Source organism: Acipenser ruthenus, chromosome 10 (assembly GCF_902713425.1).
Source record: "Acipenser ruthenus chromosome 10, fAciRut3.2 maternal haplotype, whole genome shotgun sequence".
In the NCBI taxonomy this organism is placed as follows: Eukaryota; Metazoa; Chordata; class Actinopteri; order Acipenseriformes; family Acipenseridae; genus Acipenser; species Acipenser ruthenus.
In genome coordinates this window covers 19788847-19815391 of record NC_081198.1, presented here as the reverse complement: position 1 = coordinate 19815391, position 26545 = coordinate 19788847, and the positions used below count along the sequence as shown (strand labels likewise).

Genomic DNA, 26545 nt, shown 5'->3' with positions numbered 1-26545 from the left:
AACAGGAGCAGCCCACGTGGTGGTTCCCGACTGAGTGGGGATCGCTCTCTCAACACACCAGAGTCCACAGCTGTCAGCGACACAGGATTCAAACAGTGACACAATGCCGTGTCCCTTTTTATACACTTAGCTCCGCCCGTATGTAAATCAGGGTGCAGAGCTTACACACACACAGACGGGACCAATCACAGGGCAGACACAGAACACAAACAAGCAGGCTGAATTACACAGACAGAGGTAAACACACCAGCGGCGGGAATACAGGGAGGGAAACACAATTACAGTGCGTAAACACATTAGAAACAGTGGGAATACAGGGAGGGAAACACAATCTGGCTGCCTATCTCTGCTCGCATTCAATTCAACACGCTTGTTATGGTCTACCGCCCGCTCTCTTCACCATACTGCCCCCTCCTTCCTCCAATCCCTCTTGTCACCCTACACCCCCTGTCACCTTCTGCGCTCCTCCTTTACTGGCCGACTGGTCATGCCTTCCCTCCACTCTCCATCCTCCTGCCTGCTCCTTCTCTTCTGCCCCCTAGTGGTGGGACCAGCTACAGAACTTGAGGACTGCTCCGTCTCTAACTGCCTTGCACCACCTCCTCAAGACCCACCTGTTTAGACCCCAGTGTTGTTGGCACCAGACTTTCCCTGAAAAGGGGACTAAGAGGGGCAGAACAAAAAATTGAGGGGCTACACCCCACTTTGTACAGGCACACATAAAATACATTTAAGTAATTTTCTGTGTCAGAAAGTTGACCTGTGTGAAGAGCATGCATTTAAATATGTGCTTGAAAAGGATAACAAGAAAGTGAAATTGTCATGATGTATTTACCAGCATACACAGGAACATCTTGCATGTAAACAGGGACTGGGATTGTTCAACACAGGCGTGGCGTTTTTGGAACACTGATAAACTTAAATTAATGAAACACAAATAGATGCGAGAGTCTGCGGGATGTATTTAAATAAGGGAAACCATTTTGAATAAGAAATATATAAAATAAGGGAAACAATTACATTGCTTATTCAAAATTGTTTCCCTTACTTAAATACATCGCGCAGACTCTATAAATATAATGATTAATTTGGTATAACCATTGTGTAAAAAGCGCTTGGTTAAGTTATAATGCTGCAGTGTGGAGTATGGGCTGCAGTGTGGAGTAGTAGTTAGGGCTGTGGACTCTTGACCAAAGGGTTGTGGGTTCAGTCCCAGGTGGGGGACACTGGTCCTGTACCCTTGAGCAAGGTACTTTACCTAGATTGCTCCAGTAAAAACCCAACTGTATAAATGGGTAATTGTATGTAAAAATAATGTGATATCTTGTAACAATTGTAAGTCGCCCTTGATAAGGGCGTCTGCTAAGAAATAATAATAATAATAATCTCAAGAATATGTGTCCAGTAGATAACTTAGTAGTAATATTAAAGATAGCGATACATGGATCTTTATATTATAAGTGAAAAGCCGGTCTTCTGTCTCGGTGCTTGCTTAGGTTAACGTGAGAGTGTGTAGCTGCGTATGGCTTCGCTTACTTAAAAACAGCGGTAGAAATGAAGCCTGACTTAATAATTTCGCTTGGGGTGGGAGGAAATAAGGTACAATTTCCCTTCCATCCTCTAAAATCTCAGAATTCCTAGATAACCACTTAATTTGCGTAACATTCCTCCTACTGTAGGAAATGGGGTTTTGCGACTGCTCACATCATTCCTGGCCTTTTTCGATTTTTGTTGGGAACACGAAAAACAGTCGGAAAGTTTAAACACCGCCACAAAAGCCCTCCCCGTCTGCATTATAGTGCCATGATACACCTGGGAACAGACGTTTAATAAATGTTTGAACGAACATATTTGGGTGTTTTCATTTGTTTGTTTGGTCCAAGAACAAGTAATATAAACTCCTTGAAAGCACACATCGATAGAACACTATATAACATCGACAAATAAAGCTTTGGAAAACCTCGAGAGTTGCTCCTCTCAAACACTGCATCAACCCAACAGCTGCTTGCCACAGATTTTGCTGTGTAGGTGCTGCTCCCTGGCGGTGTGGAAGAATCTCTGCCCGGTTGAACGGAGCCTCCTAGAGGAGCGAGTGCTCTGCGGTAAAGATGGCGGCGGCAGAGGGGGCGCGTAGCGGCTGGAGGAAGACAGAGCGACCCTGAAAGAGCGAGTGAAGACTCGGGCGAAGGGATTGAACAGTGCTGCAGAAACTGTTGACCAAACCCGAGTTAAAGGGTAGGCTGCTTAGTGCCAAATACACGCGGGGGTCTGAGGCTGGAAGAAGAGATTTCAAAACAGGCCGCGCTGCTGTTGGGGGATGTGAGCCGGGAGGCAGGTGGGTTGAGTACCGTGAAACAGCTCTACTGAAGTGCGGGGATATGGGACAGCAGGTGGGCCGAGTCGGGGAGGGAGCTGCTACCGGGATACAGCATCAACAGCCGCAACAAAATGCCCAACAGCAGCCTCCAGGAAGGGGGAGCCGGGGCAACAATGCTGGGAGGAGACCGCGGGATCCAGCGGCCATCGGGACTCCACCGGGCAGGTCTGCCGCTGTAAATGTACCGGATCCTGGGATCAATATTTTCACACAGCATTCAGGTAGGGGCTAAAGTGGCTGCTTGGGTGAAGCATAAATACATACAATGTTTAATAGAATTGTTTTAAAGTTAAGCGGGAATACACACTGTGGGAATATTCTGTTTAGAGTTTTTGCAAATCATCCTTGTTTCCTTTGTGAAGCGAAGCTTTGCCTTTATAAAATTAAATTACTGACGAGTGCGACGTATTACCAACTCGGGGGTTTGTTGAAACAAATATAAAATATTGTTTACTCTGGCGAACCATGGCTTTGGAATATGAATATGTGTGTTCTACATTAACATTACAATACATTACAGTAAGATGTGGCTTAAAATGTTTCATTTTTTAAAACACTGTTCACCAGATAGGGATATAATAACACGTTTATTCTCTTGTGTTTTTGTCATGTAATAAAGATGGACGTTCGGGTACTGTACATCTGCAAAATCAAATTATGGTTATGTTTTATGTGAAAATGACTGTTTTACGGGGGGGGGGGGGGGATTATTGGAGGTTTATTTAATTCTGAAGACAGCGTGTGGGTTGCGTTTGAGCTGGTAATCGTCAGTATCATGATAAATGACGGCTGTTGTTTAATAGTCAGTTACGCTGAGAGGTTTTATAAACACACACGTGTTGGAGCAGTTTTAAATAATTACACACCCATTGTGGATGAGGAGTGGATGAATATTTTTGACTATTAATGAGAAATAGAGACACACTATATATATAGTGTGTATCTCTCTCTCTCTCTCTCTCTCTCTCTCTCTCTGTATGTATGTATATATATATATATATATATATATATAATATATATATTGCATACCCCTAATTTTTTATTATAATGTAGTCTTTTTATAGGCAAGAAGTAAAAAAAAAAAAAAAAATTGGGCCATCAATATAATAACATTTTTAGGGAGGAAGCGTATGTCCTACAGAGGAAATAATTATTAGCAGTGATGTCAGATCTTGCTTAAGGGTAATTGTCCCTATTCAGAACGAACCACTGCTATTTTAATGCAGTGGTCTTGAACCCTGGTTCTCATGTACACCTGGCAGTACAGGTTTTTGTTTCAAACAGGAACTAAATATGTGTGTTATAATTAGGGCTTCTGATTTTTGGTGTTTTCTACTGAATTTTCTACTCTCCTTTTAAAAATTAAGTTGATACCTGTTAAGCCTTTCGTGTATCTCACGCACAACTCAGAAACTCGTTAATAGTAAAATTGATTTAATTTATTATTATTATTATTTATTTCTTAGCAGACGCCCTTATCCAGGGCGACTTACAATTGTTACAAGATATCACATTATACATTATTTCACATTATACAGATATCACATTATTTTACATACAATTACCCATTTATACAGTTGGGTTTTTACTGGAGCAATCTAGGTAAAGTACCTTGCTCAAGGGTACAACAGCAGTGTCCCCTACTGGGGATTGAACCCACAACCCTCCGGTCAAGAGTCCAGAGCCCTAACCACTACTCCACACTGCTGCCCTAATTTACAGGTCTTTTCTATGAAACATCTAAATGAGCTTTTAAATCGTAAGTCTTATTTTTTCAATTCAAAGCAGAAGCGACGCATTTTTATTTATGTTCATGATAGCTTTAATAAACAGCGATGTGCAGTTCATATTTCTCGAGGCCCGGGACAACACGATTTACTTTTAGACTTTGCCCATGGACAAGTACTTTTTTTTTTCTTTTTTCTTTTGTCACTACGTCCAGTTGCTAGAAAAACTTAAGCATATTTCTAGGCAGTAGTGTTCTTCGATAGCACACTATCATGATATTCAGTACTATTGGGATTCTTATTTTATGTCCATTACATGGTAAATGTTTGCCAAATTAGTTTTTTTTTTTACAAGTGCAAAGCGCATAAGAGTGCTAATACACAAGTAATAATACTACAGCATTATTATATAATACTGTATATATGTTATGCTGAAATCAAGTTCCAGTGTATTCAAAGGTCATTGCCACCGGCTATACAATTCAAATAAATCTGGTAAGAAAAAGCAACACTTTGTGTATTACAAGGGATCTCTTCTTATAGATAATAAAACAGAAATACTTTCCTTGAAGCAGACTTTTTATAACTAGGCCAGATGTTTTACTTACAGGGGTATCTTAGAAGTGCCCTAAAAATGTGAGCAAGGAATAAAAAAATGAAGCTCTGTTGTGGAAGCTGATTTACAGGGTTACTTCAGAAATGGCTTGATGAGGTTCTTGCTTGGATCAATAAACAACCACATGAGCAAGATGGGACAAATGGACCTCCTCATGTTTGTAACATTTCTTATGTTCTTAAAGTCACTACAACATAATGCCTCCATGAATCCATACTGTTCAAATATTTTAAAAAGTAAAACAAGTAAACACAGTATAATGCTTAACTACACTAGCCTGATTGATTCATGTACACTATAAAACATTTCTTTATAAGCGAACACAATAATGTGTTAAATTAGGGAATACACAGAAATGTTGTATTCCTTAATTTGAAATACAATGCGTTTATTTTACAATTTTATAGTGCTAGATATTTTGAAAATCACCTCTTCCAAATTTATTAATTTGTTCAGCGGATGAAGAACTGCTTTGCTAAAAATGCTGCTACGCAATTTAACATTGAAAAATTCAAAGTTAAGCACTAATGTAGATGCCTTCCTCTGATGTGCTATTAGAACAGAATTCTGTTTAAGCGTATTCAAACCAAATGTCTTCGTCAAAACAACGTTCCAGTGCACCTTAAATAAGAACATAAGACATTTTACTAGCAAGAGGAGGCCATTCGGCCCATCATGCTTGTTTAGCTGTTAAATCTTGCAAAGAAAGTAAATTGGACAAAAGACAACCACTTTGGTTACTATAATAAACTGTTAGTACTTCGTGTTGCTTTCATGCTGAACTTGTAGCCGACTGCATTGGCAGACTTTTGCAGTGTGACTCGGAAGCTTTATAGGTCCTGTGCTTTCCTCTGCAGGTGAAGCATCACATTGATCCTGTTATCTAGGGAAACTGATCTGCTGGCATTGAAGTCTGTATTCATCCTGGTCTTTCCACAGCTCATGCGTGCAATTCAAAACACAGGATTTTCACAGCTGTCACATTACATGCACAAAAAATACGGATTAACACAAAATCCAAAGAATACAAAAACATCGCTAACATTTGACATGCGGTAGAGTTTTAATGACACGTCGTCAAAATTTTGTATACTGTAATGACGACGTAAACAAGCATCAATGAACTCCCTGTTGTGACTTTTTTTATAAGTAATATGCACTGGAATTCACTTAAACTAAAAGAACGGAAGAGATTACAGTAAGAGTAAACTTTGGCAACATGATCGGGGTGGCGATCTAATAGATTTTCAATAAATTGGTGGCATTTCCTCCTTCTGTTTTTCACTTCAATATTTTGACTGTCCTCGTTCATCCAGATTGCTGTCCAAAATCCAAAATAGTTCCACATCAAGCTTCTCTCCGGCATTCGCCATGAGTGCTGCAGTAATTACATTTTCCCAGAACGCGCAGGGTAGTTCGTCACTTCTGGTAAGCAGAAATGAATAAATTTAGTTCATATTGTTTTTAAAGCACAATTAGTTTTGTTTTAAAAGTGACTTCCCTTTATTAATGTAAATAGTCCCACAGAATGATTGTAATAGTGTGTCCAGCATAAAATACTTTAATTCATTATAATTATAATGACAATTATAATTATAACAAGACAATTATTACCGCATGGTCATGTGATCATGTGATCTTGTTCAGCCAATCACAGCACTTAATTTATCCAAGCCATTTTATAAGTAGGTATCGGTATACAAAAGCATATTAGGGAGTCACGCAAGGTCCTCACAATTCTAAACTGCCGAAGTCTCGCACATACAAGTGAAAGAAAAAATACATAACTAAACCTCAAAGCAAAAATATACAGAGTACTAGGGCTGTGTTCGAAGGTTTGTTCGCTAGCCAGGAATTCCAAGGTAGTTTTAAAACTTCGAAGGTTCGTCAGGTGGCATTCGCAGTCTGTTGTGTGTGTTTTTTTTTTAATTTATTTATTTATCTTTTTTTATTTAGTAGTCACCAATTAGTTTTTTATTATTTTCTTCCCAATTTAGTAGTGTCCAATTATTTTTTTTTTAGCTCAACTCAGTCCTACTACCCCTGCGATGACTCGGGAGGGGCCAAGACGAACACACACTGTCCTCCGAAGCGTGTGCCGTTAGCCACCCGCTTTTTTACACACTGCAGACTCACCATGCAGCCACCCAGAGCTACCACGTCGGAGGACAACGCAGTCCTGGGCAGCTTGCAGGCAAGCCCTCTGGTGCGCGGTGAGCCGAGGACAACCTGACTGACCTAACCCTCCCTCCCCCCGGGCGACGCTCGGCCAATTGTGCGCCGCCCCCCTGGGAGCTCCCATCCACGGTCGGCAAAGTAATAGCCTGGACTCGAACCGCCAACGTCCAGACTATAGGGCGCATCCTGCACTCTACGTGAGTGCTTTTACTGGATGCATCACTTGGGAGCCCAGTGTTTTTTTTTTTTTTTCTGTTAACAGAAACCGTTTGACAATGTGTGAATACTAGAAATCACACATTATATGTCACTCACATGTAAAAATTGTATCTTTTTGATTTGTATAATGCATATTATGTCAACAAAAGTTGTATTAAAATCCACTGCAAAATCGTAATACGGAGCAACTCTATATGGCGCCGCTGCCGTGTATGGAGTAGGGTGTAGTATCCAAAGCACTGAGGGGATATCTATAGTGGTTGTAGTGCTTCAGTAAAATATGTACTGAATACCTCTTGTACAAGACAGTGTAAGAGAAGTGCTATGGTAGAATATGTTTGAAACATACAAAATATACGCGAACACTAATAATTTAAATTTCAAAAGCTGAGCACTATCCGCCCCTCCCCTCCCCCCAGCTCGTGGTATCCAGAGGCAAACCTTTAATTTCCTCATTCGCCGTCTCAAGAGCAAAGTGTTGTATAATGTAAGCTGTATTGAAAGAAATGTCTCGAAACCCCTCTGCTGTTTGGGATTTTTTTGTTAAAAATATTATCAAAACCCTAAAAGTTATATTCTATTTGTGTTTGTGTATTTTGTGGGACGGTGAGTGGGCAAGTAGATTTTGCTAGCATTTTTTTCTCATGGACAGGAAGTTCTTTTTCAAAAATTGCACACCCCTGATAGATTAGTCATTTACTAACATTGTGATCTCGTTTGTACGTTCTGCTTGTTAATCAACAATTAAAGCTTGGCCAATTTAAAAGCCAATTTAGTTGTTAATAGAAAAAAGCCTGTAAATTTAAATCAGTTTTACTATTATGCTTCAGTTGTGATTTGAGATACACAAATGGCTTCACAGGTATCAATTGCATTCTTAAAGGAGAGTAGAAAATTCGGAGTAAAGCACTGAAAATCAGAATCTAATCATCTCTGATTCTAATCATGCATTGTGTTCTAGTGGATAGACATGCACTCAGGCAGAGCGGCTCTGAAACATTAAACCGTGTCCAGCTACAGTGCCTGCCCAAGAGTTCAAATTTATCAATAAGAAAGGTAGAAGGTGGTTCTATAAAGGGTATATGCAACAAATGGACAAAAATGTGAGAGTCACCAAACTAGTTCAACTCCAGAATCATGTTGCACCACTTGTGTGATGTGTATTTACCTTTGTGCCTGCAGACAGTAATGCTAGAAGTCCCCACCAAGTGAGATTCTACGTTTCAAAAACAAATAGGGTGACCCTCATATTTTTTGTGCTTTTGAAGTTAAATTTGTGACTCTCTTACTCCAGTATTCTGGTTCATTTGAATCAGGTGTCTTTCTTTTTAAAGGGTTAGGAGCAAACCCATTACTTGGCTCTCATTAGCACAGCATTTACAGTCTCTTACCATGCTACTGGAGTTTCCCAGGCTTGGTTTTCCCTCTAGCACTAAACTGAGCCTCGCACTCAAAGCCCAGGAATCTATGTGGTCCAAATACTTGTTGCACAGGAAGAAAGTGTTGTTAAAATGAACACCGAGTCAGACAAGCTAAAGAATCAATAAGAAGCACTTGTAAAAATACAAGTTGTTTGATAGTATCTGTAAATGAGCAATGGACATACTGTAAATCTACATGATGTTGTGTTAGATTCTGTTTCAAATTTTTGTAGCCAATTAAAATAGCCACCACGAGAAGCCCTCCATTAGAGTGCTGTTACTCTATGGAATATATTACTGTAGATGAGACCAAACAACACAAATGTGCATGTGAAATGAATATTAAATTACACTGCACATATCCTATTGTATGAAGGTTATACCTCTACATTAAAATGCATGTATTTGACAGTAGTTTAACATTTAAGAACAATTCTAAACGTTTAATGCTTGGAAAACTTTTACATACACGTCAAACACTGGTTTGACATTTACTAGTCTAGAGAGCTGTGGAACTTGTAAGGATGTTATTTTAACAGAATCCAGGGACACAGATAACAAAGTTTAAACACTCCATTATAAGATATATGGTATTACTAAAAAGTAATAGTACCATCAGTACATTTGCAGAGATTATCCAACAAGAAGGCTTTATTAATGCCAGATTAGATTCTATAATGACTAATGTGTATTGTTGCCATTTTATGGATTGTGATGTGATGGGAACTGGAAGAGCACCATGACTGCAGACTCTCGGGTACTCTGCTGTGAAAGACAGTGTTGTTTTTTTTTTGTTTTTTTTTAACTTGGCACTTCAAAGGGGCTGAGTAGAATGGTGCGCGAAGTGGGGAGCTCGGAGAGTCATTAAGGGGGGCACGACTATGACTAAAGAGACAGTTCTCAGTTCTGTAAAAATTATTTTTATTTATTTTTAAGTATAACAGAACATTTTCAATAAATACAAAAGCATTTAACAGCCCAATTTGTGTGCTATTAATTTCATTTAGTTTTTTTTTTTTTTGTTTGAAACTGTAAAGAGTGAGTGAAGAAAGGTGAGAGTCGGGTGGTTAAGACATAGTGTGTAGTAATGTAAACACTGTCAAAATATTAAAATATCCACAGTTAAAAATTAATGAAGTCCGTTTCACAAAACGACGGCTGATACCAACTAAGGAGTAAAATAAAACTGAATATCTGACAACTGGAACCGACCGAAGTTACAGAAAATGGTATGTACTGCAAATAAAATACCAAAACAGGGTCTTGTTTAAAATAGCAAACTGGTCCGTACCCTTGAGCAAGGTACTTTACCTAGATTGCTCCAGTAAAAACCCAACTGTATAAATGGGTAACTGATTGTAATAATAATGTGATATCTTGTAACAATTGTAAGTTTCCCTGGATAAGGGCGTCTGCTAAGAAATAAATAATAATAGTAATATTTTCACGATGTTTTCTTTGATTTTGGTGGCGCAGTGATACATGGTTAGCACAGGTGCAGTGATTTGCCTTTGTTCCTAAGTAGTTCTTAATCGTGACATTGTGCTGGATATTGTAACGGCTTGGAACGTTGATGGATCAATCAGCATTCAGCATTCTAACAATCTGTTTTATAAGTATAGTACTATTAAGTAAAATAAATAGATCATAGAAATAAACACACAAAAAAACTATTTTGTCTGCAGTATTTGATGGAGCCTACTGTAAATATTGTGTGCATTTTGTTAGAAAAACACACATTCTTTATAAATCTGGTGTTCAGCGGTTACAAAACTGAAAGAACGTCAAGAAAATCTGAATGCCACAAAGCAGCAGTAATAGTTGGCAATGAATTTGTGTCTGTGATGCAACAAACTAAAACACCTGTACATCAGGAGTTGAATTCAGCTTATAAAGAGTGGAAAAAACAGGCAGAAGCTATTTTTATACTTGAATAACTCCCAAGTATTGTTTATTGTAGTTGTACTCTTAGTATGTTACTTAAATGTACTAGCAAATGTGTTCCAAACTGCACTGAAAGAAACACTTCCTTAAAGTATGGTATAAATTTGTTGAGGTGAGGTCGAGCCACAGGGAACCTTTTGTGAATTTAGTGAACCAGTCAAGCTACAAGGCTAGACCAGCCCCTGATAATTACTAATTGATTGATTTGTGTTCACTGTTAAATAAAACCAAAATCCTACAAGTTATATTCAACTTTGTTTGTGTGTGTTTTGTGCGACGGGGAGGGGGCAAGTATTTAAGACGGACAAGTAGAATTTTCTAGAATTTTTTTTTAGAAATTGTCCACTCCTGATTCTAGGATTTGTAGAACCGGAGAAATTATGTTTTGAAGTCGTGACTGTCAGTGAAACTGTAGTGAACAGAGCCGAAATGGTGGCTTCCATGTCTGGGGCACCAAGTGTAAAAACATTAGTTTTTTCCTGGATTTAATGCAAATCGTGTGTTTTTTTCTGGCTTTAACCAAAACAAGTTCTGATTTAGCTTCATACATAAATGTTAACAAACACATTGTTAAAAGTTTTGAAATGTTTACATGTAGTATGCAGAGGAGGTGGGGAAGCAGAGACATTGGCTCTCTGAGTGTAAGGGCAGCTCTGCAGCATACACTGCCAAATAATACGCTTCAATGGGCTCATTTAGCTTCACATTTAGCTGGCAAAATAAATATTTATTTTGTAAAAACCCAAATTTTATTTTTTCAGATTTAATTGCTGAACGATAATGTCTTTCAGATTTATCTGTTAGGTAAATGTTAAATCGCCAAGTGTAAAATAGGTTTAAGTTACATGTATTTTTTCACAGATTTATTTGTTAGAAATGTCAGCTAAATGTTGTCGCCAGTGTAAAAAAAAAAAAAATCACTGATTTTGTTTTTAGAATCCTAGATTTAATGTGTCAGCTAATTATATCTGAAAGTACATTTTGGAAAACTTGTAAGAATGTGTTTAACATTTATGTATTTAGCTACATCTGGACTTTTTGTGGTTAAATCTTGGAAAAAAAATGCAATTTACATTAAATCCGGAAAACAAACATCTGGTAAAATATAAAGTGCCGGCCAGGCAGGCAGGCAGGCGGGGGGTTGCGCAACAAAATGCATGCTAAGTAAGGGCGGCACAATCAAATAATAGGCTTTCCTGGCTACTGCCAATAAAATGCATCCAAAAAGAAGCATGTTTTATTTGTCATGTGAGATACCATGTTTGAAAAGGTTTTGATTGCTGTCTGAAATGACAGTGCAGATGTCAAGGTTAAGACTCAATATAAAAGACTGCAGGACCTGAGAGAGAAAGCGTAAACACTGTTCGGTTTGTTTGTAGGATAGAATGCAATACCCCACACCATCAGAAAAACTCTGCAAATCAACCAACCTTTACTTATTTGATTGTTGCCCTTTGTGGAAATGCAGTGGAGGCTGAGCATATCTGATGTAAAAGGGGTACATTCACTTTTGTATCATCCATTAGATTTTCATAAAGCTCACATTCTTAGATGATGATGTACAAAGTCATGGCCTGAATAATGATAGACAGACCTCCTGAACCACATTGATTGTTTAAATACCGATCTGTGTTGTAGAAAAATATAATGAAAAGGAGAAAATAACAATATTAACCTTTTACTGTCCTGGGTATGTTCGCATACCTATTTAATGCCTATTTTCCCAATGTCAACTATATTGCTGGCTCAGATGCTGGCTTTTAAATGTTTATGGAAACTTAGGGATGGAAATATGACTCCTATTGCATACCAGTTTCACCCTTTCCAGGTGTTACTAAGAGCTTGATTAGCCATAGTGTATAGGTAACAAGCTCAGATGTGTCTTACTAAACTCATAGTAAAACCGGGAATGAACCAAAATGCTATGCGAAGGGAGTCCATGGCAAAATAGTGTAACCGTCTGCTTTATTCAATAACAAGAGCGAAAAGTATAGTTTATTTTCACATGCTAAATGAACACGTAAAAAAATATATATCTATAAATTTGCTAAAAACAGCATCATACTGTATTATATCGAAGGACTTGTTACATGAATCCTATTACTTACCAACTGAGACAGACAACAGAGGTTTAAAAAAAGGATAGAGGTTCTAAACAATATTGTGACTGTGCTGCTGCTTGTAAAATAATAAGTACTAACAAATTAACAGTCACATTTAGAATAGGGTTACATGGAGATTATTGAAGAAATACGTCTGACTTGCAATTTGATGCAAACAGGTTTTATTTATCTAAGAGAGAACAGGGATTTATCTAAAAGAGAGAACAGGGATAGCCACAGGATAGCAGAAGATGTATGTGTGTGTTTTTTTAAACACAAAACAACAAAAAAAAAACTGCCATCTTTTTTTTCTATGCAAGTTTATTCTATCTTTTATTAATATATCGCCCTCAGTCTCTCAACCAAATCAGTAATACCCATCTGCTGGTCAGTATTCCTGCCAAGAGAGTGAACAGCTGATCGGAATTATTATTTGAGAACGCACCTGGCGTGAATGTAGCTAATATATGAATGCGTATATTAAGGCGATTACTCGAATAGCAAAAAGATTGTAGAGTATAAAAATAATTGCGACGACTCGAGTAACTCGATTAATTATCCCACCTCTAATGTTTTCTGCTTCCTGTTTTGTATTTTTGTATTGAGAACAAATGTGCAGATAAACTCAGCACAGCTACTATGGGAGATTACATTCAATTGCTAAGCAGTAGTGTATGCAGTGTTTACTGAGTAATCTTCTTGACCTGTGCTGCAGCTATCTGGATTTAGGACTTCAGTTTGTTCATTCCTAATCTTGACATTCATCTGAAATCTCTAGTATGGGTTAATGTGGGGAGTGGCAGAGTGCTTTTTTTATCTCCAGTGAAGGATGTAGTGAAGGGGCCTGTAGGTCTGTATTAGAGTAAGGTTTGGAAAAATAATGAATTCTGATTATTAATTTGTTTTGTCTTCTGAAAAATTACCGCTAACCACATTGTCATGTTTATCTAAAGTTAAAAAAAAAAAAAAAATACAACCGCCACGTCTACCAAGATATTCCTGTAGACAATAAAGAGATGCTTGTGGTGGGGGGTCCATATAATTAAATTGGGCATCGGAAAATTAATAGGAGTTAGTTTTATAATACTCATGATAATTGAGCCAGTAATTGAAAATGTAATTCTTGTCAAACCCTATTTAGACACTTACATTGATAGGTCCAATTTTGATGAAACCTGGTAAAGACAATGGTGGTGATGATCCACTGTGTCTTGATACTGATAACTCTACATTGCAAATGACTGCTGTAGTGGGGGGATCTGGCTTTAACCAGTGAAATGGAGTTAACTCTCGAGTCCAGTGTAGCTGTGCATGCTTTTCAGTCACTTCTGCAGCATACATTCAGGGCACTTAGTTTGCCTTAATGCTGATCTTGTGGGACAGTGCAAGCAGGAAATGAATTCTAGTCTCACGGGAAAATCATTGGTACTCAGCTGCAGTCAAGAACCACCCAAATGAGGCAGCCTCTCAGTTAACTACGGAATACTGCTTCAATGAGATGTGCTGCTTTTTACTAGGGACTTCTGCCCCTTCACCGCAGTTAATGACTTCATGAAAGAATGACGTTATTGTCAGTGGAATAGCTCTTTTCAGACTGAGTTTAACAAGTCAGGAAACAGATAATTGAAGTGTTTGATAGAACAATTCGGGGATAGCACACGCTACAAGTGCCTAACTCAGAATGGCCACATAACCACGGAGAGAGAATTGTTAAGCTGATTATAGCAACGTTTGCATCTAAGTTATCGACAGTATTTGTCCATCCCATCTTTGTAGGCTGTGCTTTTCTATTTTAACTTAACAAGGCTCTACAGTGTGCCCAGTTTGGTTGCATGTGCAACCAAAAAAGTTGCCTGTGTGACCCTCAGTTTTAGGTGCTCGTGTACAACTAATGCTTTCATGACCTCAAATACTGATTGGAAATAAAAATTTGGTCAGCTACAAATATTCACCTGAAAAACAAAAACAAGGTGTTAAGTTCGTTATAATAATATAGGCACATTTTCATGTATGCATAATGTGTGTGTGTATATGTAGAATAATATATCAGCAGCTGTAAATATTTAATTGAGGGGATCTGTGTCATCCTAAACCTGCATGTTTTTTTGTATTGCATGGATTTTGAAGAGATACCTGGTTGAGTAGTATGGTTGGTTGACCTTTTGATTTTTATGGAATTTCGCTTTTGTGGATTATTTTGCTATGCCTTTTTGGTTCTTTGTTCTTTTAGAAAAAAAAAAATCTGTTTGTGGCTTTTAGTGGTTGCTTATTGTTAATGGTCAAAACTTTAGTAAATGAAGAAAAAAAAAGTTTGGTGTACCATAACATTAAGGGGTAGATGTAATTTGCATTGCTCTTATGCTTACATAGGGTGCAGTGCAAAATAATTGCCTGGCTGCAATGCAATTTGAATTTTGCATCCACAATTATTTGCACTGTGCCTATGCTTATATCTACCCCTAAGACTGTACTTTTATTGGGTCCACCAGCATTTTCACTGGGACCCCCAAAAGTTCCCTGGGACCTTCAGTTTTTTTAGTTGAGAGTCCTGGCCCCTCAATGGGAAAACCGTTTGAGAGCCCAGGGTCTGTGACGCTTCATCGGTGCTGCTTGATTGTAGATTTGGACCATGACTGTCTGGTTGAAAGTACAATTGGGATCGAAGATGCTTTGCATGCTGTGAGGAGTGTATGAATTAGTCTGCCAGCCAGTTGCTGGTGTTGTCTCCTGTTCTCTTGCTACTGCTATGCTGGAGGTTTGTTTGCTTGCTGATGCTGTTGTCTCTGGGAAAGCAAGGTTGCTGGTGCTTGAACAGGTGGCTGCATTTAACATGTGCGCCTAAGAAAAAACGTTAACTAAAATTGACACTTGCCATAAGTTTAAAATGTAAACCTCCAATTAGTTTACCTTTACAGTTCTTGAACAAATAGCAATAGATATTTAAAGGGACTTACTGTGTGTGTTACAATTTTATTATTTTATTATTATTATTATTATTATTATTATTTGTTTATTTAGCAGACGCATTTATCCAAGACGACTTACAGAGACTAGGGTGTGTGAACTATGCATCAGCTGCAGGGTCACTTACAACTACGTCTCACCCGAAAGACGGAGCACAAGGAGGTTAAGTGACTTGGTGGGATTACAAGCCCTTTTGGTTACAAGCCCTTTTGTTTAACCACTGGACCACACAGCCTCCTGTATTGTAGTTGTAGTTCAATAGTTTCTACATTTGAAGTTGCAGGGTAGATTACTACATTCTCCTCCAGATTACAAGCATTAAGATGAATCTTTGAGTTCTTCAGAGTTCTTAATTTATCCACATGGAAACATTGTTAAAATGAATGCAACATCTTGAAATGATCTCACATGGCTTTCAGTGTATATAATGTGCTGATCCCCAGACTTTCCTTCAGCTTCTAAACATCATGGGATAGCAATCCATACAGAAACATGACAATTCAAGCAAAACTTCAAACATCAAAATTCTTGCTTCTTATTTGCACTAGCCTAGTCTACCATTAATAGTGCAAACCAAGGCTTTTAAATCCATGTTCTTAACTAACCCAATTTAATTTTTACATATCACAACAGTCCAAGTGTGACACAACTTACAGTACATTCTTCAGTCACGAAATCAGTATCCATGTGGAGTCTGTCTGTACTTCACACTCTTACTGTACAGTATGCTGTGCCAATGAAGAAAACCGCTCATCCAGTTGTGATGCAACTTCGTTAGGACATTCTTTAACATTCCTCAGTTACATTTTTCCATGTGCATACTGTGGATGTGGTGATCTTCTTTTTCATGTTACTAAAATTGTAGCTCTAATTTAGTATTTTCCAGCTGTGGTGGGGGATGTGTATTCCTAGATTGACTGTGGCTTACTTGGAATTCCTGTCTTTATTCTCTCACCAGTTGCTAGCAGCTTGGTGTATCTTCAAATGAAGTGTCAATTACTTATGTGAAGTTACAACCGTAAAAGGCTTTTTTTTTAATTGAAGATTATGAAATGTAATATTGTTGTACTGCAGGACAGTAGAAATGTATTTCTGGTACTGAATCACCTAATTTGTTGTAGGACCATTTTAATTTAGCCACAATCATGTGACCTAGAGCACAGGAAGAAAACAACCAAACAAAAAGGCCATCCTCATCACTTTAATACAAGGAGCAGTGAGGATGGTGATGAGGGTCCTGGTACATGTGCAGAGCTCCTTTGAAGGGTGAGTGGCTCATGGGTGATGTCTTGTTTACCTCATATCAGTGTTGGTGGCTTGCAGCTGCTATAGTCTCTAATTGGAGCTTGGTCAGAGTAGCAAAGCATGCCCTCTGCCCCCCCCCCCCTCTCCCTGCCTGTCATGCAGTCAGACTGGGCTTCCTGATAATGCTTTACTGAGGAGGCCTGATTAATCATAAGAACTTGAGGGACTGAATAATGTAACTCCGTTAGAGTGTCTTGTTTTACTTTGGAGAGAGCCAGCCACATAGGATGTTTACAGAGAAATAAACAGTATGAGTTAACACTATGAATAATCATGTATCTGTTCCTTCCCGCAACCAAACTGTTTCTTGTTAATTCAATAATATAGAATTGTTTTATTTTCTTTTTTGTGCTTGCTTTAAAATAAGGCCCTATATATATATATATATATATATATATATATATATATATATATATATATATATATATATATATATATATATATATATGGGGGATGTGCTTTTGGTACATTTTGTATGAGCATTTAAATGCTTTGCAGTGTCAGCGTTTAAACCATATCTACATACACACTCTTTTATATTACATTCTGATGCTGACAGCCCTGGTTAGTATTTTCTAAGCAAATAACCCCTAAATAAGCAAATACCGTTTTAACATCGCAAAGACTTAACTACAAAGTTAAAAAAAAAAAAAAAAAAACACATCCACATCCACATCAAAGTATATATTGAAATGTTTATATGTATGGTTGTAATTAAAGTTGCTAGTGGATATATAACTATATACATATTGAACACATTTTCGGATAGTTTAATGTTGTTAGAATAGTGTGTTTCTTAGAGGTTCATTTAACAACAAAAAAACAGGAACCTATTCCTTTTGTTGTAGTTTTTTTATAAATAATTTTGCCCAAAATGTATATGGTTTAAAAAAAAATAATTAAAAATGAAAAGAGGGACAAACATCACCCACTGTACAGCGCTAATGCAAAATGGCTCCAGAAAGTGAAAGAAAGTTCAGCAATTGGGGAAAAAAAAGTTGGAAATACTTTCACTTCTGGAAAAGGTAATTACCAGGGATAAAATAGCATAATATTTTGGAATTGTAAAGAGCACTGTGACTGATATTAAGAAGTCTGCCTCAGATTTCAAAGTTTGCGGTCTTTGATAGTAGCGGTGGGATTTTTGTGATCTATTGCTCGAGACGAGTACTTGAGCATTACAATTTGAGTACTCGAATCAAACGCCACACTCCTCTACATACTGTACTAGTGTACATAAACCTCCCAAACATTGCCACAAGTCATATTTTAAATGCCAAACCAACACACAATCAGGTAATATATTAAGTAATTAATATAAGGTTTGCCTTCTTGTGCAGTTAATTGTATATGGTCAAGTATTACTAAATAACGTAAAGTATTCAAATTCACGTATCCACACAACTTTATATTAAATTGTAAAAAGAGATGCCTGGCCTACCTGTTTGAAATGTGTCTCAGGAGTCCTTTACTTTAGTGCAGTAGTTCGAACATACAAATAAAAATTGTACTAAGCATAAATGGCCGTTTGGTCCAAAAGCTTACAGAACAATTTCAAGTGAAAAAAGCCTTCCACCTATGGGAAGATTGGGGAATGGGGTCCACGAGTCCTGTGGTAATTGCAACTTTTTCTCCTTTTTGAAAGTTGTATGAATAGCTGCAGCACGATTTTCTTTAAGTTTTTCCAGCCTCGCTGTTATTGTTTTATGGATCAGCACAGTATTGGGATAATCTGACATCGATTTCAGAACTGCTGCACGATTCACACACACACACTGTCCTCACAGAGGATAATGCCATCACGCCGTGTTCGGCCAAATCTATAGCAAATATTGTTATGGATGTTTGCTTTTTTTGCCATCAGTAGCTCCATCTACAATAATTCTGAATGTTTTTTTTTATTTCAAATGGTGAAGCATTGAACTTGTGTTTTTGTGGTACGGCAATTTTGTTTGGCATAATTTACATAGCACGGTTTTCTCGTCCGGTTCCTCAAAATACTTCCAAATGTGGCTTCCTTTGTTCAGAGATGCCATTTTAAATATAGAACAAACTCAGAAAAAATGCTTGTCATTATCGTTATTACCCCGCCGTGGAATTGATACCATACCGTGCCTACTACAGCATGATCACACACAGTGCACCAATGAAGTGCCGGATCAACTGAGAATAAAACCCGCCCCAGTGTCAATCTTTCTGTTGCACCAATTAGAAACAATTATAAAAAGGGGTTTGGCAATTACAAGCAATTGCCAAACCCCTTCCTTTTTATAATATCCGTCCTTACTGTGGCACTAGAGCAGTCTGATACGCGACGGACTACTGATGTGTGTGTGTGTGTATATATATATATATATATGTGTGTGTGTGTGTGTATATATATATATATATATATATATATATATATATATATATACACACACACAGACGTGCTCAAATTTGTTGGTACCCCTCCACAAAAAACGAAGAATGCACAATTTTCTCTGAAATAACTTGAAACTGACAAAAGTAATTGGCATCCACCATTGTTTATTCCATATTTAATAGAAATCAGACTTTGATTTTGATTTTTTATTCAACATAATATTGTAAATAAGAAAACAAATGAAAATGGCATGGACAAAAATGATGGGACCGCTAACCTAATATTTTGTTGCACAGCCTTTAGAGGCAATCACTGCAATCAAACGTTTTCTGTAGCTCTCAGTGAGACTTCTGCACCTGTTAACAGGTAGTTTGGCCCACTCTTCCTGAGCAAACTGCTCCAGCTGTCTCAGGTTTGATGGGTGCCTTCTCCAGACTGCAAGTTTCAGCTCTTTCCATAGATGTTTGATAGGATTCAGATCAGGACTCCTAGAAGGCCACTTCAGAATAGTCCAATGTTTTGTTCTTATCCATTCTTGGGTGCTTTTAGCTGTGTGTTTTGGGTCATTATCCTGTTGGAGGACCCATGACCTGCGACTGACAGAGAGCTTTCTGACACTGGGCAGTACGTTTCGCTCCAGAATGCCTTGATAGTCTTGAGATTTCATTGTGCCCTGCACAGATTGACTCATCTGTCCAAAGGACATTCTCCCAGAAGGATTGTGGCTTGTCAATATGCATTTTAGCAAATTCCAGTCTGGCTTTTTTATGTTTTTCTTTCAAAAGTGGAGTCCTCCTGGATCTTCTTCCATGGAGCCCACTTTCCCTCAAAAAGCGACGGATGGTGCGATCAGAAACTGACGTACCTTCACCTTGGAGTTCAGCTTGTATCTCTTTGGCAGTTATCCTTGGTTCTTTTTCTACCATTTGCACTATCCTTCTGTTCACTCTGGGGTCGATTTTCCTCTTGCGGCCGCGCCCAGGGAGGTTGGCTACAGTTCCATGGACCTTAAACGTCTTAATAATATGTTATAATAATATAATAATACTGTTGTCACAGGAACATCAAGCTGCTTGGAGATGGTCTTGTAGCCTTTACCTTTACCATGCTTGTCTGTTATTTTCTTTCCGATCTCCTCAGACAACTCTCTCCTTTGCTTTCTCTGGTCCATGTTCAGTGTGGTGCACACAATGATACCAAACAGCACAGTGACTACTTTTCTCCATTTAAATAGGCTGAATGACTGATTACAAGATTGGAGACGTGTGATACTAATTAAAGAAACTAATTAGTTTGAAATATCACTATAATCCAATTATTTATTATCTTTTCTAAGGGGTACCAACAAATGTGTCCAGGCCATTTTAGAATATCTTTGTAGAATAAGCAATAATTCATCTCTTTTCACAGCTTCTTTGCTTTATTCTATGACATACCAAAGGCATGCAAGTATACATGATAAAATAGCTTTTAATTTCATCACTTTTCAGGAGGAATGAAGCATTATTTCAATGAGCTGTAAGGGTACCAACAAATTTGAGCACGTCTGTATATGTATATATATATACAGTGCCTTGCAAAAGTATTCAGACCCCTGACCAGTTCTCTCATGTTACTGAATTACAAACGGTACATTGAAATTTCCTTCTGTTTGATATTTTATTTTAACCCTTTGCAGTCCATTTATTAAGTTTGTGTCAGGTCCAATTTATTTTCACGCACGCAGTTAATTTTAGACGCGCTGTTTAAAAGTATTTTTTTTCCACAGTCAAACGGGTTTAAAAGGCCCTGCATATCAACAAAGCACTCACTAGGCATCTCCAGCCCCGCCCCACCCTTTCGTTCGCTATAGGTTTCACATATGCTAATAAATAAATAATTATAATAAGTCATACCGATCGATCATCTCCTGATCACTCGTTTTATCACCAAACTCCTCAATAATGCAATCCAAGTCATTATTTTATCACTATAACATCTCAAAAAAGCTCTGCAAATGTCCGTGATAGTCTCTGTGCGCTGATACAGTAACAGCCAGCTTGTTTCCTTATGACTGCCCATATGGGATGCCAGGGGCAAGTATGACTGGGGCAGCAGTGTTTAGTAGTGGTTAGGGCTTTGGGCTCTTGACCGGAGGGTTGTGGGTTCAATCCTTGGTAGGGGACACTGCTGCTGTACCCTTGAGCAAGGTACTTTACCTAGATTGCTCCAGTAAAAACCCAACTGTATAAATGGGTAATTGTATGTAAAAAATAATGTGATATCTTGCTAAGAAATAAATAATAATAATAATAATAAATGACTAATCATGAGATACGCCTTTTTTTTTTTTTTAAGTCGGCTTGTCTCGGCTCCTGTTGCTCCCACTCGGCCATTGAATGGTTTTCTCGGCTTTTTACGGAGAAAAAACGACTAGAAACCTGTTTTTTGCGTTTTTTTGATTATGTCGGACAGGGTCCGACAATGGACCGGATAGGAATAATTGCAATGTCGGACCAGGTCAGACGTAGGACTGCAAAGGGTTAAAACACTGAAACTCAAAATCAATTATTGTAAGGTGACATTGGTTTTATGTTGGGAAATATTTAAGAAATAAAAAACTGAAATATCTTGCTTGCATACCCCTGTGCTGTGGAAGCTCTCAGTTTACACCGATGAAAGAAACTGCCCTAACGAGGACACAATTACCTTACCATTGGCCTCCACCTGTGAACTATTAAAGTTGCTGTCACATTTTCTGGATAAAAACCCCACTGTTGAAGGATCATTGGTCAGGCTGTGAATCTGAAGGAAAATGAAGACCAAAGAGCATTCTACGGAAGTTAGAGATAAAGTAATACAAATGCATAGATTAGGGAAAGGGTACAAAATAATATCCAAGTGTTTGGATATCCCAGTGAGCACAGTTGGATCAATAATCAGGAAGTGGAAGCTGCATCACACCACCCAGGCACTGCCAAGAAAAGGCCGTCCCTCAAAACTCAGCGCTCAAACAAGGAGACTTGTGAGAGAAGCCACAGAGAGGCCAACAATCACTTTGAAGGAGCTACAGAGTTCAGTGGCTGGGAGTGGAGTAATAGTGCACCAGTCAACCATATCAAGAGCTCTGCATAACACTGGCCTGTATGGTGGTGGCAGCATCATGCTGTGGGGATGCTTCTCATCAGCAGGGACTGGGCATCTTGTTAAAATTGAAGGAAGAATGGATGGAGCAAAATACAGGGAAGTACTGCAAGAGAACCTGCTTCAGTCCGCTAAAAAACTGAAGCTCGGGAGGAAATTCACCTTTCAGCACAAGGCCAAAGCAACATTGGAGTGGCTCAAGAACAAAAAGGTGAATGTCCTACAGTGGCCCAGTCAAAGTCCTGATCTCAATCCCATTGAGAATCTGTGGCACTATTTGAAAATTGCGGTCCACAAGCGTCGTCCAACCAACCTGAACAACCTGGAGCAAATCTGCCAAGAAAAATGGGCCAAAATCACTCCGACACTGTGTGCAAAGCTGGTACATACTTACGCCAAAAGACTTAAAGCTGTTATTGCAGCGAAAGGTGGCTCTACCAAATATTAATGTGTGGGGGTTGAATACTTATGCAAGCAAGATATTTCAGTTTTTTATTTTATTTAAAAATATTTCCCAACATAAAACCAACGTCACCTTACAATAACTGATTTTGAGTTTCAGTGTTTTAAAATAAAATACCAAACAGAACGAAATTTCAATGTACCATTTGTAATTCAGCAATATGAGAGATATTATATATATATATATATATATATATATATATATATATATATAATTATAAAAATTAGCACTAAAAGTCTGATGATAAAGACTTCATGAAGGAGCATGTTAGTGGAAGGTCAAAGAGTCTTAACCATTTTACTACAACAGGGAGTAGGTACCAGGAATCCACAGCAACGTTTCATCTGCAAAGTCTTTGGGATGCCTGCATATTCCTAATTGAAGGGTAAAACTAAAAGTAAAGATCTGCAAAAAAAAAAAAGGGGGGGGGGAGGGGGAGGACCAGTGCTAATATTGCCACTGCTGGTAAGAAAACTAAGTTGAAATCCTTTTTTAGCACTCCTTGATGCATTGTCGCAACTACTGATTTTTGGTAATCTAAGAAAAGTGATACCTTGCTTTATTTTCTTAACACCAAAGATAATGCATTGTTTACATTGTTTTCTGTATTTTCTGGATGAAAGATGCAACGATTGAAATAAAAACATACTGCTTCCGATGATGAATAATATTAACTCACTGGCCACTTGCAGCTGGTTATGTTTTAGCTGGTTATGTTTTTAGTTCTACTTGTCACAGTAAAAGTGATTTAATTGTTATTCCCTTTTTAACCATAAGGTGGGGCTGTAGTCTTTTAGTCTCTATGCACAGGCTTGTCAATATTGGTAAATGTGCCGCCCAGATTGTAGGGGCACTATTTTGTAAAGGTCATGTGAATATAAGAAATGATGTTACTAAATGTGCAGGAATTACCCAAATACACTCAGGACTCTCCAATACCTCTTCCCATTGAGGGGCCAGGACTCCCAAGTAAAAAGACTGAAGGTCCCAGAGGAAATGTTGAGGTTCCCAATAAAGTAAGTATTATGTCATCTTTTGTTTTCTTCATTTATTAAAGTTTTGACTAACAATAAGAAACACACTAAAAAAAAATTCTGTCTAAATGAACAAAAAAAAAGGTATAGCAATAGGATCCACAAAAGTAAAGTTCCATAAAGATCAAAAGACAACCACCATTCTACTCAGCCAACCAGGCATTCTACTCAACCAACCAACCAGGCATTCTACTCAACCAGCCAGGCATTCTACTCAACCAACCAACCAACCAACCATTCTATTCTACTCAAGCAGGCATTCCACTCAACAAGGCATCCCCCATATTAAAATAAGCAAAGTGCTCACTCAAGTTTTTTGGTCTCACTCAAATTTGTCTACCGAGTTTCCCCAAACGAACTAATTTGCTTATTCAATATTTAAGCGTTAAGGCACGACAGGGGATGGGTTGACATGATATAACCGCACACTTAATGCCTTTAACCCTTAAATGTGGGTTATAGCAGGTCAACCCCACCCCCTGGAGTGCGTTATTGCTATTATAAAATGTTTAGATTTATTTACTTTTTAAATGAACATTATAGAGAAACAGCAACAAATATCACTATGCACAAGAAAAGCGTTCCAGTGAAAGGTAAACAGTGTTATTTTAATAAATGAACATTTTATTTATAAATATAATAAATATTGATTTAATGTATATTAAGTAAATAATTGGCATGCATATGAATTAACATATTACTTGATAATGTACTATTTCATTACTGTAAGTACTGCAAATAAACAGCGAAAAAAATCAGTTAAACTTCTCAGACATTGTCAGCAGCTGCTAACATCTTTTAAACACAGTTGCTTATTCTTGGGAAGCAGTCAGCAAGAAAGCCTGAAATGGATTTCAGTAAAACACACAACCGTACACAGGATGTCACGTGAAAGGGGCGCAACTCGGTATAGATTCAGTCCTTCAGTCTGCTCCGATCCAAGAAATTCCCAGGTCCATATTTGAGTTCTCCACAGCAGGAACTACAATCCATTCTGAAGCTTGCACCTCACACAACACAGATGTATTACCTGCATGATTAAAAAAAATATATAAATGATAATCTGCGATGAGGCTACCTCTGTGAGATGAACAGACTTGAGTCCCGGGGACGCAGACAACTGCAAACCTGAGAGTCCTGACAGACCATGGTTACCTCACTAGTAATGTAAAAAAGGAAAATCCTCAGCTAAAAACTTCGATTTGTTCAGTGAGTAAAAAGTAGTGAGATTAATTTAAAACTGCAGCACTTCTGCAAGGATTGGTTCATTTCTATTCATTTTTTCTGTACTATTCCTTTCTTAGAATTCTGTAGTGACTGGAAGAGACTTTGTGGACCTGTTGTCTTGCTGTTCAACTTTGTTGATTTGGACATACTGGAGTGCTGTTTTGGGGGGGGGGGGTGAGGTGGGCAATCCAATTCTGAATAAATATTTTGCACATAATTGTTAGACTACTTAATTTATCACGGTATCAAATAATTTTGATTTAAAATAACAGAAACATTGAATTACTTTTTTTTTTTTTTTTATCAAAACAATCTTAATACAAAAACCAGTCTGGGGGGTATGTGTGGTGCTGTGACAGATCAAATGATTCTTTGTGTTAGATCTCCCTCCCAACCTGCGAGGGCGCTGTGCAAAGGGAACAGAGTACCCTGGACTAAATGGCATGACAGTTTATTCCCAGGGTTAGGTGGAAGTCTGCCATCTGGAAAGGGGGCAAAGCTACGGTACACAAACTCAATGACCCGGACGGGAAACGCTTGGCACCCGCAGATTGGAGGAGCAGATGTGCTTGTTGACCAAGGGGTCATGGGTGATGTTATAAAAAGGGGACCTAGTGATGTGATCTGTGCCTTTGGGAACGGTTATATTAAATGACCAGAAGGAGAACCTGTGTTGTGAAATGTGAGTTTTGTTATCTTTTGTTTGTCATTTAATAATACTGTTTGTAATTATTTGGATGGCTAACACAATCCAGAGCTGTTGCCAAAGGCCAGCACTAAACCCGGATCAACAACACTGCACTTTTGTTGTCACTAAAGAACTATATTCACCAAGAGCACTAGAGCACATATTGTGGACTGGTGTTTGTGTTTGTGTATGTGTTACGTGTGGGTGAACTAAAAACTGGACTTATTATTTCTGTCCCAACCTGCAGATTACAAATAAGCAATACACGCTGCAGTATTGCTTCATTACCGTTGTTATTATATACTGTTATTTTGCCATCAGGCATTTGGATTTAAAAAAAAACCCATTAAACATTGCACCTGGATTATAATTGTCTGTCTGTTTATTAATCACTGCTGCATTACCTTGGGTGGGGGTGGGGGTGGGGGGGGGGGGGGGGGGTGGAGTGGAGAGAGAGAGAGAGACTCCTCTGTAACCCCTATGGATTGATTTTGCTGTTTTGAGTAAGCTTACATTCCTGCCTGGTATTGTGGTAATCATTAGCTATTGTGTCAGAGCATTTTAAAGCATGTAAAATGTTTGGAATCTCTGGCACTCCTTAAAAGAAAGGGAGTTTTTTTTAATTACTCAGTCCACGACATTGGTTATTCAGTTTGTGTGCGCAGGCTTGCTGGTTATGCAAGGGGCTTTAGCAGATCTGTAGCTTCATGCAGCTGACAGGTTTATTGTGTTGCTATGGTAGCAAGGCTCTGTGGTAACACCACCCTGTTTATTGCATATTCCTGGTGGAAA

The 26545-nt window shown here is 38.2% G+C and overlaps 1 protein-coding gene across 1 annotated transcript in view; it reads left to right on the top strand.

The window, feature by feature from the left end:
* The first annotated feature begins 1946 nt into the window (after positions 1-1946).
* Positions 1947-26545, top strand: part of abl2 (c-abl oncogene 2, non-receptor tyrosine kinase) — a 66315-nt gene continuing 41716 nt past the window's right edge. Inside the window, exon 1 of the mRNA XM_034015804.3 lies at positions 1947-2598. Within this exon, the coding sequence (XP_033871695.2) occupies positions 2379-2598 (220 nt within the window). The 5' untranslated portion in view covers positions 1947-2378. The remainder of the gene's footprint in view (positions 2599-26545) is intronic.